A 17,627-nucleotide genomic window follows, 5' to 3' on the forward strand; every position below is an offset into this window, starting at 1 on the left:
GAATTGTGCAAAGTCTTTGGCGATTGGACTCCCTCATGACGTACTATCCCCAATGCTGATGCCAACTGGAGGTGACTGGGGTGGAGGAGGGTCGCTTCAGCTACATGCTGAAATGACAGCTGACGCCAACAGAGAGGAGAACACTTTTTAAAGATTGACAACGACAACGTGATTGGTTTAAGGAAACAGTGTGTAGAATCTGAGTGGTTACTCAAATGTGCACGCCCCCAATCAGCTGATAGAGCAATTACAAAGGAGGCAAACAGAGTCAGACCGGTTGTCTTCCTGACTGAATTTGCGCTTAAGCTACATTTAGTTTGATTTATAAATTTCAACCATGGTAAGAACTGATTATTCCCCTAAAAGGAGGAGAGCGTTACTTAGAAACCGAGGATCAAGGTTCAACATCTGCAGGAGAGAAATGTCTTCTGAATAATATTATATATATATATATATATATATATATAATATATAAAAGTGCAATCTCTGATTTGGAATCCATGGAAAGACACCTATCAGTCATTACCTGGATATTTTACTCCATGTATCTCCGTGGCGCGCTTTGCTCTCTTCAACACAGCACGAACGGAATGGTGCTAAAAGCTATAAAAGCTGTTTCTCAAACAGGTCTCCCGCAGTAATTTATGTACATTAGAGGAGTTCCATGCCTCTATAATTGCTTGCAGGCAGCCTGCCAGTGTCCTGGATTAACCCCTGCACCATGTGGAACTGAGAGGGGGTAAAACTCTGCTGCGGCTCTGTGCAAGGGGAAAACTACTTGTTAGTACTGACTCAACACTTGGGCCCTGGTGGCTTATTCCACCACATCTGGAAGACCTTACGCTCAGGACAATGGGAGGAGTGGTTTTGGTATATTAGGTGGTAGTAATTAAGGATTGAGGCATATTAAGGCAGATATAAGTACACATCTGAGTTTGATGTAGTAGAGACTCCCTATACCTACAGCATGATGTCTTAACACATTAAAATATCAATATTTATATAGCAATGAATCAAATGATGATAATTGATTTTTGAAAGTTACTGTAAGCATTGAACTCACTAAGAGTTGTCACTAATTCTGAAGTTGGTCCTTGCAAGGGCACTTTGATAGCATTTTGTCATTTTTCTGGCTCACACACTGACTTTTTTGTTTTAGGCTCAGCACCCACATATTCAAGACTGCAGAGCAAATGATTGGTGAGGGCCAGCCCTCCATTTAGGATGCTTCAGAAGGTTAAGCGGTCAACGATAGTTGTACTACGCTATACTCAATCAGAGGGGCACTGCTTTATTCCCAAATATCTCAGTGTCAAAGTGCCCTTCACCGATGGTCATTTCTGATGAGCATGTATGTGTAGTCAATATGTGGACAAGTTGAGTGGTTGATAGACTCAAAAAGCAATATTTAAACAAGTTCACTTCCTTCCAATGACATAGGCTACTGTGCTGCTCCTGATTCTGATATTTCTTCTGTTTACCTGGATGTTGTTGCGATGAAAGATGATAACTTCCCACAGCTGTTAGGTCTGTCCTCATAATATTACAGACTTTTTGGACTCCTTGATTGGACTCGTTGATCTAGCCTCAGTCAGGGGGAGTTGGAAATAGAATAGATTTAATAAATGTTACCTTAGTGTTATACTAATTCATATTTCTTATTTTCTTATTTCTTTTACAATCTTATATGTTGTGAGTGTCAAGAATGTCACAAATTGTAAAATGACCTCACAGGCTTTTAATCTTTAGACAATATCATCCCCTCTGTTTTAAAACTTGCGGTTCGGATAAAATGAAAAAAAATAAAATAGAGTAAACCTCAGGAGGAGCAACTGTGGGGATCTTTCTCCCAGAGAGAGACAAAATAGTTTTGTACAACATCTTTTCAATAATTGAATTAACTATTTAGTTTTTATTTATTTATTTATAATCAACTGAACTGCATGCTCCAGTTTATTCACTGTGCCATTGCTTCTATCATCATCTATAATCTAATCAAACTTCACGGATTTAAAAGAAAGCTTCGGATTGAGGTTTTTAGTATCAAACGAAAGCAATTCTATGTTTTTTAAGCAACCAAAGGTATCACCATGGATGTTCAATATTGTATTCACTTCTGTCAAGTAAATATACCATGCCTTTATTTTGAAATCATTTATTGTGGCGCTTATTTCCGGCAGAGCGCATCTTCCTCTGATGCGGCGCCCAGGACTTCAGCATCCACCATAGATACAAAGATAGAGGCCACAGAGACAGCTGAGCAGCTGCATCCTTCACAGGTGAGGAAACACATATTTTTACCCTCAACAAGGTGTGTTATGGACTAGTCTCATCGAGGGAATCAACCACATCAACCACATTTTTACCAATTATAACATTTACGACAATAAAGACGTTCTTAATGTGTCACCGTCAAATGCTTAGGTAGTCTAGTCAAATGGGATATTTCGTAATTAAGCGTATGCATGTCTCACGAACCGTGAGTCGCGCCTGTTCTTAAATATGAATACATAATACGTGTGGTTTGCCTCACGTTCAATCATATTCCGGCCATGACGCTCATACGGGTTGCCCTATGTTGTTGTTTCATACGGTGGGGAAGCATGAATATAAAAGTGCACCGAGGGGAGACAGGGACGCGCGGAGCCGCAGGCCCGACTGGAGCATCATGGCGTCCTTGAGCAGTGAAGGGCACACTGCAGCGGAGAGGATGCTGCGACATCAGCGGAAACACAGCAGACATGTTTCATATACCGTTTATGGTACTATAGACGGGCAGTATAGCAACTAATGTTTTATATAGCCTTAATGGTGCTATAGACGGCAACCCGATATCCGTGCTACGTCGCTGCTTTACGAGCTTCGTTAAGTCGCTTCCTTATTTAAGTACAGCATCGCCCGACTGTACAACAAGCGACACACTGTGATATCAGTTACTAGTAGGCCTATTGGTTTGTAGGTTAAATATTTGTAATTGATATTGTCTGAGCGATGAGTTGACAACCTTTATTTTAAAATATTCCAATAATGTTTTTTATCTATCCTTCCGTCTGCTAGTGGCCTTAATACTTTGACGGCCGAAACCCTCTGCTGGAACATGTCTTTCCTGAGGCCAGTCATTAAATAGTTTTTTCTTTCATTATTGATTGATCAAGATTTTTTTTTTCTTGATCAATCTGAAAAGCATTTGACGAAAAGCATTTGACGAGCTGGAACCTGAAACTCAACAAACACTTAATGGTTTGTCATGGCTTTGAATTTGTGAAATTGCCGGGTAAATCCAAACACACAGTTTAGTATAGCGTAGTACAATAGTGTTGTGCTGTATACAGTGTACAGTCATTTATTCTGCTTAGTTGTGTCCCATTGTATTGTACTGTAGTTAAGCACAATACAGTATGGAGTACATTGTTCTACCTCGTATTTAATATGTACAAAAACACATGGTCACCCTTTTCCCGCTCTCTCACAGACTGTATTTCCTAAATCTCTCAATGTAATAGTTGTACATCTCGTCCTGTGCTACAGGTGCAAAGTTGTAGCAAGGTTCTCATCATGGGGGAACTATTCAGGAGCGAGGAGATGACGCTGGCCCAGCTCTTCCTCCAGTCGGAGGCAGCCTACTGCTGCGTGAGTGAGCTGGGAGAACTGGGCATGGTCCAGTTTAGAGACGTAAGTACGATGACGGTAGAGCTCCTTTAATAATCCCATGCATGGGATTGAACAGGAGACTCCACAAACGCTATATGGTGTTCCCTGTTTGCTGTGTTGCACATGACATTACATGATGAGTAATTGATTCATAAAAACAGGTTTCCAGCTCATTATTTCAGCCATTACTTTGAGTCTTAGCTATATATCCATAATGATTCTTTTTTTTCCCTCACCTGCAGCTGAATCCAGACGTAAATGTGTTCCAGCGCAAGTTTGTGAATGAAGTGAGGCGATGTGAGGAGATGGACAGGAAACTGAGTAAGTACTGTGATCATTAAACAATCAGGCTGAGCCGAAGGCTCAGTATAATTCCTACATCAGATAATAATCATTTATTATCCAACTAGGGGTAAATGAACAGGATAACAGCAACGAAGTGCATAGTGCAACAACAGGACGATGATCTGTAATTGTGTTGAATCGTGGTATACATCAATATTGGTATTGCACATACATACATTACATAAATACATGAATTACCCCCAAAAATAGTAGTTGGTATGTGCTGCCTTTTGGGAGTAGTGCTGGTTCATATGATTCAGTCCTGCATCACATTCAGGTGAAACATGATGTAAACCTGTATCTGTTTTTTAAATAAAAAAGTTGTCATTGAGACCATGATGATGTTTGCCTTTATTTTATCTGTAAGAACATAAAGAACTTCACTGGTATCACTAATGACTTGGATCCTCTCTGCTGAACAGGGTTTGTGGAGAAGGAAATCAAGAAAGCAATTATCCCAACTGTTGACACTGGGGAAAATCCAGAAGTGCCTTTTCCCAGGGACATGATCGATCTGGAGGTAATCAATATTACTCATCATCTTTTTATCATTGCTTTTGATAGATCAATTGGTACACTTGTCATACTTACTGCACTCAGCATCTGCTCAGGTATGATTGGCCAGTGGCCCTGAACTTGGCCTCGCGTCAGTTTTGAACTCAGTGACGGCCTTATTACATGCACAGTGTCCCTTTTTAACATAAGCTTCTTACGACTGGTTGACTGGTTTGTTGTTATGCAAAGTAGTTACATTTGTTATATAATGCACAAGTATAGTACAGAAAGGATTTAACAACGTCAAATAAATCTATGGTGACTCTGTCACCATGGCCACGCATAGCGGTCCCGGGTGAAAATTCTGTGTCTGTTGGACCAACCCAACCCACCTCTGTTTAATTCACAGCTGGATGAATGAATTATGAGTTTTATGTCCCTGACCGCTATGTGTGCATGTATGCGTTAGGGATTTATATCTGGCAGTGGCATGTGAATATTTTATATTGATACTCTTGATTGTGACCCGCAGGCCACCTTTGAGAAGCTAGAGAACGAACTAAAGGAAATCAACACCAATCAGGAGGCCCTGAAGAAGAACTTCCTGGAGCTGACGGAGCTCAAACACATCCTCCGACGCACACAGCAGTTCTTTGATGAGGTATTCATTTGTCTCCCTACACAGCAGACAAAGAAAAGGGAGCACAATAGGTAATTGAAAGTAAATATCTGGGATCATCCTCATGTCTTTGAAGATGGAGGATCCCAACCTGCTGGAGGAGTCCTCGGCCCTGATGGAGGGCAGCGAGGGGGGCCGCGGGGCTCCACTCAGATTGGGGTAAGGCACGCTGATACTTATTATCACAGTGGTATGACCTCAACTAAAGAAGTTTGTAGTCAAAAGCATTTTATTGACCTATTACGTAGTGATTTATTTTTCAATATGGTGATCTCACTTTTGATTGGGCTTTTTTTCTTTTTTTGGGCAAATTAAATAAACTCAAGATACAATTGTGGGGAGACAGAGTCTGTAACTTCTGTAACCATAATTGTATAAATAAAAGGATAAATAATCATCATACCAACATCATGTCAACATGGCTGATGTGAAAAGGACCTTTAGCCATAGTATTGGAGTTAGCTAGTAAGCAAGCCTCCTGCCTCCTGATCTTAAACATAAATAAAAATAAATTGTCATTTACCTCAGCCTTGCTACAGCATTCCGTTCTCCTTGTAACTCAAAAGGCTGTGGCCCGTTTTCCTTCTGCGTGATCCACTCTGAGCCTTCTGTTTGGTTGGAGCAGGTTTGTGGCCGGAGTCATTGGCAGGGAAAGGATCCCGACCTTTGAGAGGATGCTGTGGAGAGTGTGTCGTGGGAACGTCTTCCTAAGGAAGGCAGAGATTGAGGACCCTCTTGAGGACCCCGCCACGGTCAGAACACACAACATAAAATCTTAAAGATGAGTGAAGAGACAAGAACAAGTGCAAAGAAGCATAGGAAAAGCTGGTCATACATTTGTACTTAGTGTATATCAGAAACAAACATCAACTTATCTGTTATGTGTGTACATTTTCTAAAAACGTCTTTCCAACAGGGAGACCAAGTCCACAAATCAGTGTTCATCATCTTCTTCCAAGGCGACCAGCTGAAGAACAGGGTGAAGAAGATCTGTGAGGGGTGCGTGTGTTATCTTATCTTATCCAGATGCCACAATTGATTGACTGAAGTCCTTTTGGAAGGTTTGGTTTGGGCTTGTGTTGGTTCCGGTTAAGTTAATCCAGAATTACATGACGCTTGTAGAAAACCAATGGAAATGACAATGCAAGTTAAAGGGGAACATAAAGGACTCCAATATGTTTTGTAGATGTCTAGGAATCATTTTAAACATGCGCTAATCTTTCTTAAGGCCAGAAACCAGGAAGTAAGTCAAACCAAGTTCAAAGTGTGCAATGAATGGGGCACACGCAGGAGGCAAAGAGTGTGTGATGGGCTGTGAGGGGACTCTGATGGGGGCGTTGTTTCCCAGGTTTCGTGCCTCGCTATACCCATGTCCAGAGACCCCACAAGAGAGGAAGGAGATGCTGGCTGGAGTCAACAGCCGCATTGACGACCTCCAGATGGTAGGTTTATCACTATATCTATCCACACACATAAATAAACCAAAAGGTTTTATTAAAAGTTAACAAAAAGGAAAAAAATGACTCAGTTTCCATATATATGATAAACCTCGTAGTCAGCCTGGTTATTGTTTAAGCCACATTACCATGAGCATTGTAGTTCTTTTTAAAATGTAATCATTATTTCAAAGGCTCTTTGTACTCTTTGTTATACTGCTGCTCACTAAACAAGAAGAAATCAATCAGAAACCGCACAACAGGATGTCTGTATTCAGCTTTCCCCTAGAAAATGTATTTTCCAATCCAATCACAAATGCTCTCATAATTTTTTTTGTGCACAGTTCTTATCTGTGACAGACCGTTCTCCTGTCTCATAGTGATGTGGTTCCCTAAAGTTTGCCCATATTGAGACTGGAAAGAAAGGCCTGGTTCGGGTTGAGAGGGCTGCTCTGGTCTGTGCCTGCCAACCAAACACAATGAACTCCATTTTTTTTACTCAGGTTTACACAGAACAACTGATTCTGTGCATAAACAGGATCTGAGTGTTGGAGCCAGCACAAGCAATCAATCAATCTCTACCTCATGTCAACATGTTTACCTCACACATCCTGTCATTCCAGAAAATTATGTTCATATTGCAAAACCACGACAGTAGGGCTGTCAACAAATATTCTACATTCGAATAGTTGTCAAAACATACATTCAAATGTAAAAAACAGCGGCGGCGGCACGACTGTCTGCTTTGCGGGTGGGTGCGCTACTGTACTAGATAATAGACTAGATCCAGGTTTACCACAGCACAGCTCGCTCGGAGCGTTCAATGTCGGTTCTATTCTGTATAAACTTAAATTAATGTTAACAATATTTGTTTCTATCCCTGAATGAAGCCCGCCATATTTGGGACAAAAATCACCCTAAATTGCTTGTGTAACCATCCTTCGATGTTTTGTTAACTTAAATTTAACTTAACTTTTACTTCAACCTAAAAGATTTCAAATTTGCCTACGGAGCCCATTGTGTGTGTGGAAAAAAGAACAACCTGTGAGTCAGTCCAGCTGTCACTGGTGCATTTATAGAATGTATTTACAAACAAAACAACAATAAAACTTGATCTGGGGTCCGTTTCAAGAAGCGGGTTTAGTGGAAACTCAGTTTGTTAACCCTGAGATGAGGTAAACTCTGGGTTGTCTGTTTCAGAAAGGGAGGTAACTAAACCTCAGGGTGAGTCACCATGGTAACTGAGCCTGTGAACCTAACCTGGTCGGGAGCATGTTTTCTTCAAGAAACCTCAAGTTTCTTTCACACGCTCCTTCCTCTGACAGCAGTCAGCCAATGACACAGCTCTCTTTCATTTCCTCATTCATTCATACTCTGAATCAGGCAGATTTTATATGAACAAAGTAAGATCCTGTTACGTTAAAGACCAAAGGGTTTTCTTGAACATGGCATGTCCTTTTCTGGACAATACTGTTGATGAAGAAGTGTTTTTACTTAAAACTTTAAACGTCAGGAGAGAATATTGAGCCCCGATTAGATATGTCGTCATTTCTAGATTACTTTGAGCGGTATCGTATTTCTTCACATCGATGATGCGGAGAATATTAGTAAAGAGCCGTGAGGAAAAGTGTGAAACGTCTTTTGTTCCCTGGACACAAACCAGTGAGAGCATTAAAGAGGAGTTGTGTGTAGTGCATTCTAACAGTGTAAAAAATGTTATTTTCCCACTGGGAATTAGTAAAACGTATGGATTATGATTAGTGAGTACATTAAATATTAACTCACAACACTGTAACGTACGTGTGGACCTGAGCAGCAGTTTTCTCCGACGTCTCTCTGTCTTTCAAATATGTGTTTTTTTAAAGAGAATGTCATGTTTGAGCAATTGTAACAGACCTACACAACAGTAGACAACACACACACAGATTTTACTTAAATGGAAAGTGAAGCAATAGCTTTCAGTTTGCAAATTAATAAATAAAATGTATTCAGATAAAGATACTTACCAGGCTTTGGGCCAAATATGAACCAGATCTACAGTCTAAAACAAATCTCCCAATCCTGCTACTGCAGGTGCTGAACCAAACGGAGGACCACCGTCAGCGGGTGCTGCAGGCTGCCTCCAAGACCATGCGGGTGTGGTTCATCAAGGTGAGGAAGATGAAGGCCATCTACCACACACTCAACCTGTGCAACATCGACGTCACCCAGAAGTGTCTGATCGCTGAGGTGTGGTGCCCCGTCTCTGACCTGGACTCCATCCAGTTTGCTCTGCGCAGAGGCACAGTGAGTTTGTTTTCTGGTCTGGTTGTGTGTTTCATCAACTTGTTTTTCTTTTGTAGTGTAGCCGTAACACAAATGTCTCTTTTTGTTCCTTACACATTGCATATGTAAAGCCATAAGCAATAACTAAGAATGTATTATGTTATGTTAAGTAAAATCTCCACTTTATTGAGTCTCCCTAGCTCAAGCTCACTTTAGCTCGGCTTTGTGTTGTTGTGAGCGATTTGAACAAAGTATTGCTAAGCAAAGTGACGTTTGGAGAAATATCAGTTACCTGCCCGAACATCTCTGCTAGTGTTGAGCTGTGTTACAGTCTCTGATAATAATACAGTCCATATTGTGAAGAGCACGCCAACCAAAGCAGAAAACTATCTTTGCCACAATATGCTGCAAAACAAAATGCCTTTAGCTAGTTAAACACATTGGATATCATCAACTTTAAACAAAAGGAAGTCAATGGAGAACAACAAATTGGTTTCTCGTTCTGGCATGGTACTTTGCTCACAATTTTTTTTACATGACAACACAACATTTAACCGCGAATCCCTGGTTGTGGGTTTTCTCTCCAGCAATTAGTAATTCAATATTTCTGTCATTATACAACAGTCAACATTTTGAAGACACATTTTGTTGTTAAAGGTTCAGAGCATAACTGTTGCCTTGATACAGCTTTAAACATAGCGACGTCTGAGCCAGCAGTTAGCAGTTGGGTTGCCACCCGTCCCTTAAAATACGTAATCATCCCGTATTTGAGAATAAAATAGCACGTTTGTCCGGTATTTCCGAGTTGTCTTCAAGGCAGCATCCCAAGCAAATAATCCCACCTGAAACGTAACGCCCCCCCCCCCCCAAACATGCATTCATTTTCTGAATTGAAGGTGGCAACCCTAGTTAGCAGCTATCGGTACTAAAAGTGCAAACAACAACAAAGGTGCTGACAGTGCTAACAGTTATACTCTTTTACAGCAACACCTCTGGAAAGGTTGTAATGTTTTTCTCCCTATTATGCCTCTTATTGGCTGACCCTGATATGCTTAATCTAACTTGAACAAATTTCACTTCTCATGCCAAAACATAACCACCCGACAACAAAGGCAACGGGTACTAGCCAACCAGAGGCAGAGTACGACGGGTCATGGACCATGGCAGGACTTTTCCTTTGTAAACCGGGGATTATAACACATACAAAGGGAAAATGTGCTCATTCTCTTTATGTAACATTTTTCAAGTTTATATTAGTCAATTTGGGTGGATGTGCGCCCTCTGTTCACTAGTGCGAGCGCCACGTGCGCCGATACGCGGGCATGCATGGAGGTTTCAGGGCAGAAGTCTTAAATTCCCAACTTTCTTGAGGGGGCGGGGTGCTCCCCGATTTGATGGTAGGGGAAACACTGAAGGTGAAAGCTCATTCCTGGAGCACTGTTTTGAGCAACACAACAATGACCGCCTGCGCACTTAACGGTAATATTATTGCAACGATCAAATTACGGTACCAACATTGCCTTTCGATTTAGGAAAGTATCTATTATTGAACAATATTGGGCGGTATCATCGCAGAAAGTTTTGTAAAATGCAATTAAACAACAAGTATTACTATTATTTTCTGTTCGACTTGAATACCAGTACTAATAATATATCATGAGTAGGCCAGTATGTGACTGATAAATTGGGCCTTTATCTGACAGGAGAGAAGCGGCTCCACGGTGCCGTCCATTCTCAACAGGATGCAGACAAAACAAACCCCGCCCACATTCAATAAGACCAACAAGTTTACTTCAGGCTTCCAAAACATTGTTGACGCGTACGGCATTGGGAACTACCGGGAGATCAATCCAGGTAAAACAAGTATTCCTTTTTCTATATTTGAATGATCATAAATGAACATCATAAATTATGGCCAAAGATTGACCAGGAATTTATTTTCTGATTATTGCTGAATAATACTTGCAAAAGTATGATCACAAGACAACAGTTTGAAGAAATATGTGGATTTCATTAATTGAAAAAATCAAACAAACAGAAAAGACATCTTCAGTGTGCCAAGTCCTTTGTATAAAACTAACATCTAATTTAATCTCACTTTCCCCACATACAGACACAAATAACTGCATTTAATAATTCAGGATGTTTCTGTGATTGTGATTATGTATTTTTCCTGTTAAAGCTCCATACACCATCATTACTTTCCCCTTCCTGTTTGCGGTGATGTTTGGTGACATGGGCCACGGCGTGCTGATGACCTGTATTGCCCTCTACCTGGTCATCCGGGAGAGTCGCCTCGTCGCGCAGAAGAGTGATAACGAGGTAGGGTGGGTCATGAACAAGTGATAGAGTACAGTCATACCTTAAAACAAAGAGGCAAACAATATGTGTGTGTGTGCCTGCAGATGTTCAACATGGTGTTCGCTGGCCGCTACATCATCCTGCTGATGGGGCTCTTCTCCATGTACACCGGAATCATTTACAACGACTGCTTCTCTAAGTCTCTCAACATGTTTGGCTCTGGGTGGAGCGTCAGGCCCATGTTTAGCCCCAAAGGAGCCAACTGGACGTAAGTCAGCCACTACCTCCTTCCACTTGTCCTTCTTGAAATTACTTTTGATCTTTGATTGTCATAAAATTCATAAAATTGAGGATGTTTAGCACGACGCATACATTTTGTAGTTTGGTAAATATTTTCAATGCAATTATTTAAAAAAAATCAAAGAAATGGTGGATTTTGGATAATTGCTGAGAAGTGTAAGGCTAGAGTCAGGACGTGGGTCGCTTAGCTTAGCTTAGCTTAAAGACCTACTCCTCTAAAGATCACTAATTGACACATTGGATGTCCATTTAATCTCTAAAAAGAACAATTTGGGGTTCTGGGGAAGTTGGAGCCATATCTGGGTGAAGCCTGATAAGTGAGCTTGGCCTGGTTAATACCATTATACCTGTACATTACTAAAACCTGTTCTCACTGATCTGCTCACTATCCTCCACTACAGCCAGAGGGCTAATCGCATCGTCTTACACTCCATGTTGTTGATGCATGTTCTGAAAAGTATTGCTGGGTATTCTGTATAATCTGCTTCCTTTCAGTACATTGATTCATTTCTGTCCTAGAATTGAGACGCTTGGTGGAAATGGAGTTCTCCAGTTAGACCCAGCTGTTCCCGGTGTATTCAACGGGCCTTATCCACTCGGAATTGACCCAGTAAGATCTGTAAACTAAAAATGGTAGATAGTCTTTATTTTCTCTGTTTAGAATAACAGTGCAAACAAAGTGTGTGTATAAAATCCTGATACATCTTCTTCCCCTGTGTCATAGACCTCCATTGTTGTCCAAACTAAGCACATCAGTGAGCCACACTGTTGCACTGGGTGACATTTTTATACATGTACGCACATGTAGTCTACTTTGACTTAATCACACACATAAATACTCACACGAGCACCAAATGAGAATTACTCGGCCACTGACAATAGTGTCCAACACATTCACTGTTTCATGATTGAACCCTTAAAAATGAATATATGTATAAAAACAGCATCTTCAGTAGGAGCCAGTAGGCAGAATCACCAAAATAATTCACACAAAGAGCAAAACATATAGAGTTTGCTATACAGTATGTTACCCTAATGCCGTAATTGTCTCAAACATTTCACCTCCTCTAATCTCTGCAGATCTGGAATGTTGCCACCAACAAGCTGACTTTTCTCAACTCATTTAAAATGAAGATGTCTGTGATCCTGGGTGTCATTCACATGCTGTTTGGAGTGTCTCTCAGTCTCTTCAACCACCTGTACGTAGGTCTCTCACAGGGAGAATGCTTCACCTGCTTAAAGCATGTAGTACCTATAGCTGTATGTAAGTAGCTGAATTTAATGAAATGAATGAAAATAATTTGAATTCTTTTGTCATTTGCACCTAAAATGATGGGAGTAGTTGTGTGAATAAGGAAAAAAAAGAGATCTTGAGAGAAGTTCAAACAACTGGAAGACTCTTACAAACAAACGTCCCTTTGAAGACGATGTGACTCCCAGTGCCCTAAAACTAATCAGAACTCACTTCATCGACAAACAGCAAGATCCATGTTTTCTGTTTTAAATGGTTTGAGGTCTTAGCCTATATTTCCACCTATTTGTAACATATATATCACACATATGAAAATAATATTTTAGGTAATGTACAGAGACCAAGCTCTCTGAACCTTAATTGAATATCTGTTAACATTTTGGTGAATCTGCATCATCATCCTCCAGTTCCTTATTGCTCTGTGATTGCAGATATACTGACCTCAAGTTATGACTTTGGTTTAATGGGGTCTTTCACTGGTTTCTGGTGATCGCCACGGCAACGCTTAAAAATAAAGAAAAACAACAGTACATACAGTAGCAGCCGTCTTGTTTGTGTAGTTAACTGAATTTTGCTGCTTTGCAGGTACTTCAAGAAGCCACTGAACATCTTCCTGGGCTTCATCCCCGAGATTGTCTTCATGGCGAGCCTGTTTGGTTACCTTGCCCTGCTGGTCTTCTACAAGTGGACAGCCTATGACGTCTTCACCTCAAAAGACGCACCCAGCCTACTCATCCATTTCATCAACATGTGTCTCTTCAACTACAGCGACCCCACCAGCAAGCCTCTCTACAGGGGACAGGTGCTCCCGCCCTCAGCCCCCCTCCGCCCCTCCCAGCTTCCTGCCCCTCGCTCATGCACTTTTATGGTTGAACCCAGGCACTGAGGTGTTTAGCTTAGGGAACACTATTAGTAGTAAATTTAATTTATAGAATTTACTATACTGTACGTATCATATAGTACGTATTGTACCAATGGGAACATCAGAAATGCCTCCGATAGAGCCTGAAATGATATGTACATGCTACTACATGCTTAGTAGTATTGGCCCATACAAAAGTTCAGGTACCGCAATGGGGAAGGAAAAGTTGAATTTGTCTTCTGGTCAATGGTCAGTTTCAGCTACAGAGCAGCACAGGTGCTGGCAGCAGATCTATGCCTCGCTTTGGGATACTTCTGTAGTGGTTGTTCAAACTACTGTAGTATCATTTACTCTGCTTGGCCACATAATAATATAATACTGTTATGTACACCAGTTTAGGCACAAAGTCTCGGGACATTAATGTGTGAAGTTTTATTTCTATTTCTCTACTCCAGTGGTTGGATTTCAAATTAAGCTTAAAATTAGTTAAAAACTGTGGGTCTCACTAAATATTAGGCATGATGGAGACACTATCAGGGATCTCTCTGGCCCAGAGTAACTAGTCTATGTGGTTAATGCAATCTAACTTACCATGTAGAGAGTAGACTTAATTACCTTGTGTATCCACAACAGCTCTTTTAACAGCTCCTTCAAGCACGTCAGCACTTTATGTGTTATTAAGAAACAGCACAGCCTATATGACAAGATTGTGTTATTCTAAATGTGAACGGGAGTAGAACGAGATACTTTATTTTGTTAGATTGTCAGTCCCAGTCAGGTTTATTCCAGAGGACAGTTTACCAGCGTAGTCTTTGTCTACTGCTCTGGTTTCCACAGGAATAAGAATCAGTGTGTGTAGGCATGCAAGGAATGTGTCCCCCAAGGACAACAAAAAAATGTATGTACATTCATGTACACACAAGAAGATGAAAAAAATAGATGCATAGCTAAACATTTATATAAAGCAACAGTTAACAACAACATGCAATGTCTATGTACAAGTTTCATTGGTACAGAGTGCTTTGAGAGCTGGAATAGATATTGAATACTATATATAGTACACTATATATAGTTGAAGATTGAAACAACAGAGAATATTCTTGCAGAAAAGTACATGTATATTCACCTTGTAACAACTTGATGAGTCGTCCGTTCTTGGAGTCTACATAAATCTGATAAATTTATCATGTCTTTAGATCAGTATTTTACTGTAGCTAAATTAAAACAACAAAATAACGGACATGTGGCCGAGTTACAAGAAAGCAAAGGCCAGATTGTATTTAGTGGAACATGATGCAGAAGACGTGGCAGCTGTGGTAGGACCGAGTGAGGCCTCGGCACGATCTTTTCAGGGAATTAGAAATCTTCTGATCACTGCTACACATCATCAACACCCTGTTAACCTCTCTCTGTTTAAATCTGTAGATGGGGATCCAGATTTTGTTGGTGCTGATTGCCCTTGCATGTGTACCCTGTATGCTGATTGTGAAAACTATGGTGCTTCGCCGTCAGCACCTGTGGAAAATGCACCTGGTATGTGGACCTGACCCCACCTAAAACCCTAATGCCACTTTTGATGATGAACGTTTATAACCTGTTATAACCTCTTTTTTCACTCCTATTCTACCATTCATTTCAATGCACATCGTATTGTGTAATGTGGTTGGTTGTGTTGCCATGAAATATGCTTAAAGCCGGCCTTGGAAACGCTTATAATTTGGTTGGAAATTTGGTAGAAAAACTGGGGGTACCCAAACAGCTGATGATCTACCACTTGAAAAGTTACATATAAACCTTGTACCTTTTGGCTGCGCTTCCTTTTTGGTCTGAGTAGTGTAGGTCTCAATGTAGTAGTGCTGAATTGAACCTGGGAAGTTGTGTTTATGAAGTATACCCCGTTGTTTAGGATCTTTTGCTACATTTTATTCATCTGATTACAGTACAGTTTTTCAGTGTTCTTTTTGAATCATGAGTTTGAATTATCAAAAAGTATGAAGTTATTAGCTAGCTGACGTTCCAAATCCAAATCAGCCACCAGAGCTAACCAGCCTGTAGCTAAACTGCAACGGTAACTGTTGATATGTCATATTTTATACAAGCTGTACTTTATTAGTGTTTTTTGAGGTTTAACTCGACCAATGAGCAGCATTGTTTTTCACAAGTGGTGGATGTTTTTCATTTTGCAATGAAAGCCTTAAATCACTGTACTGGGTGCCCTGTTAGCTAAAATAACTAAATGAAGAAGAATGCGTTCATCCTAAGGCTTGCTTTAAGCTAGACACAGTTCTTGTGGCTTTTGTATCTAGTCCAAGAAGAGGGAAGAAACCCCTGCAGAGAATCTAGAGCAATCTTTAGAGCAAACAGGCGTGTCCTCATCATGCACCGGACTCACCCAACAGGGCACACAGAAGTTCGGAGGGGTGCGGGTGGGCAACGGGCCCACAGAGGATGAGGCTGGCATCATGGACCATGACCACCTCTCCCAGAACTCAGAGGAAGGAGAAGAGGTGAGTCCATAAAAGATAACAGCTAATGTCACTGATTTAAGTTGTATCCTGTCTCAAACCTGCTTTTTCCTTCACATTTGAAATGGAACTATCATAAACTATGAAGGCTTTATATCCGTCTATAATTTAAGAGTTATATCAAAATAAAAAAGGACAATATCACTGATTTAACATTGTGCCTTTATGCATTTCAAATGCTTGATTGGAAAGTTTGTTATTAGAAATATTACTGGTGGTGTGGAGATGCAGTTCCAAAAACCATGTATTATTTTTCCTTACATCACTTTTTATGTGTAGTCTGATCAGTAAGTAGATAAATGAGGACACATCATTAAAGTTGATCAATACACCATTCAAAGCATCCTCCATGGCTCTCGACATGGAGGCAGCTCTGTAGTGCGTTGCTCGTTTGCTAGCCAGTGAGGGACAACAGAGAGAGAAAAGAAAAGCAGAGACAAAACAACATAACAACACACACAGAGGCAGAGTGCCTTAAATGCTCTGCTCAGGAAGACATTACTCCACTATATCTTTACATGGACATAAGTAGTTTGATGATTTATTAATGTTCTGAGTATCAAATTGAACACCTTTAAGTAGCGTTGTGTAGTTCCAGCTTCCAACTGTCTTAAGCTTACTAACGAAACAACAAGGTTAATCGTGGGTCTCAGTAGTAACAAGAGTCTTGTAACAATGTGTCTACAGTGCAGAGAGAGGCAAGGCATGGAGGGGCCGCAGCAGATAAGAGATGTTTTTTCCATTTCAGAAACATAAACATTGAGGTGATGTTCATGAAAACCAGTGGATGGAATTTCTAGAAATACCAGCCACATTTTTTTCCATCTATGATTCAAAGGCGCGGTGTCTCCCAGGTCTCCTGAATGATAAATCTCTGAGCTGTTTATGTAGCGATGACTCATTACATAACTCTACTGCATTCTCTCATAATTATTCCGATAACATGATATTCCATGTTGCTAACACTTAACAACAGGCTTATGGAATGTTATATTGTATAATAATCCAGCTAGCTGTACTGATCCAGATAAATTGATAGATGCTGGGCTCCCTGTCTCTTGGAATACACTGTCCTTTGATGTTCTAATCGCTGGTCAGAGTCAGTGCTGGTCATTTTGAAATGTAATAATAATAATAATACATTTTATTTGTAGTGCCCTTTACATCTGCGGATCTCAAAGGGCTACAGTTTAAAAGAAGAAAAAAATAAAAACAAGTAGGCAGTTCTGAATAAAGATAAAAATAATTTGGCAGACATCTAAGAGGGGGGACCATACGTTTTGCTAAAAAGAAATGTCTTTTGGTCCGTTATAAAAGAGTCAATGGGTTGTGGTGGAAATGTATGCATATTTGGCTGTTGTTCCACTGGATGAGATCAGCACTTAAGACTACGGTGTAGGGAGTGGAGTCAAAATCCCAGAAACACATTCTAAAGGGCAGCTGAAGATAATTTGACACTTGGATATCCATTGCACGCTGTCTCTGTATCTTCTGTGCTTGAATCCTGACATTAACC

The 17,627-nt window shown here is 40.5% G+C and overlaps 1 protein-coding gene across 2 annotated transcripts in view; it reads left to right on the forward strand.

The window, feature by feature from the left end:
- The first annotated feature begins 2,172 nt into the window (after positions 1–2,172).
- Positions 2,173–17,627, forward strand: part of LOC119212803 (V-type proton ATPase 116 kDa subunit a 1-like) — a 32,651-nt gene continuing 17,196 nt past the window's right edge. Inside the window, exons 1-18 of one of the 2 annotated variants that reach the window (XM_037463580.2) lie at positions 2,173–2,279; positions 3,529–3,672; positions 3,894–3,972; positions 4,419–4,516; positions 5,024–5,152; positions 5,247–5,329; positions 5,796–5,922; positions 6,087–6,169; positions 6,519–6,612; positions 8,680–8,892; positions 10,575–10,725; positions 11,054–11,193; positions 11,277–11,440; positions 11,992–12,082; positions 12,553–12,671; positions 13,310–13,526; positions 15,012–15,119; positions 15,893–16,093. In XM_037463580.2, coding sequence (XP_037319477.1) covers positions 3,556–3,672; positions 3,894–3,972; positions 4,419–4,516; positions 5,024–5,152; positions 5,247–5,329; positions 5,796–5,922; positions 6,087–6,169; positions 6,519–6,612; positions 8,680–8,892; positions 10,575–10,725; positions 11,054–11,193; positions 11,277–11,440; positions 11,992–12,082; positions 12,553–12,671; positions 13,310–13,526; positions 15,012–15,119; positions 15,893–16,093 — 2,214 coding nt within the window. In that variant the 5' untranslated portion in view covers positions 2,173–2,279; positions 3,529–3,555. The remainder of the gene's footprint in view (positions 2,280–3,528; positions 3,673–3,893; positions 3,973–4,418; positions 4,517–5,023; positions 5,153–5,246; positions 5,330–5,795; positions 5,923–6,086; positions 6,170–6,518; positions 6,613–8,679; positions 8,893–10,574; positions 10,726–11,053; positions 11,194–11,276; positions 11,441–11,991; positions 12,083–12,552; positions 12,672–13,309; positions 13,527–15,011; positions 15,120–15,892; positions 16,094–17,627) is intronic. The other variant, XM_037463581.2, reaches the window with a different exon arrangement.

This window comes from Pungitius pungitius, chromosome 21 (genome assembly GCF_949316345.1).
Source record: "Pungitius pungitius chromosome 21, fPunPun2.1, whole genome shotgun sequence".
Lineage (NCBI taxonomy): Eukaryota > Metazoa > Chordata > Actinopteri > Perciformes > Gasterosteidae > Pungitius > Pungitius pungitius.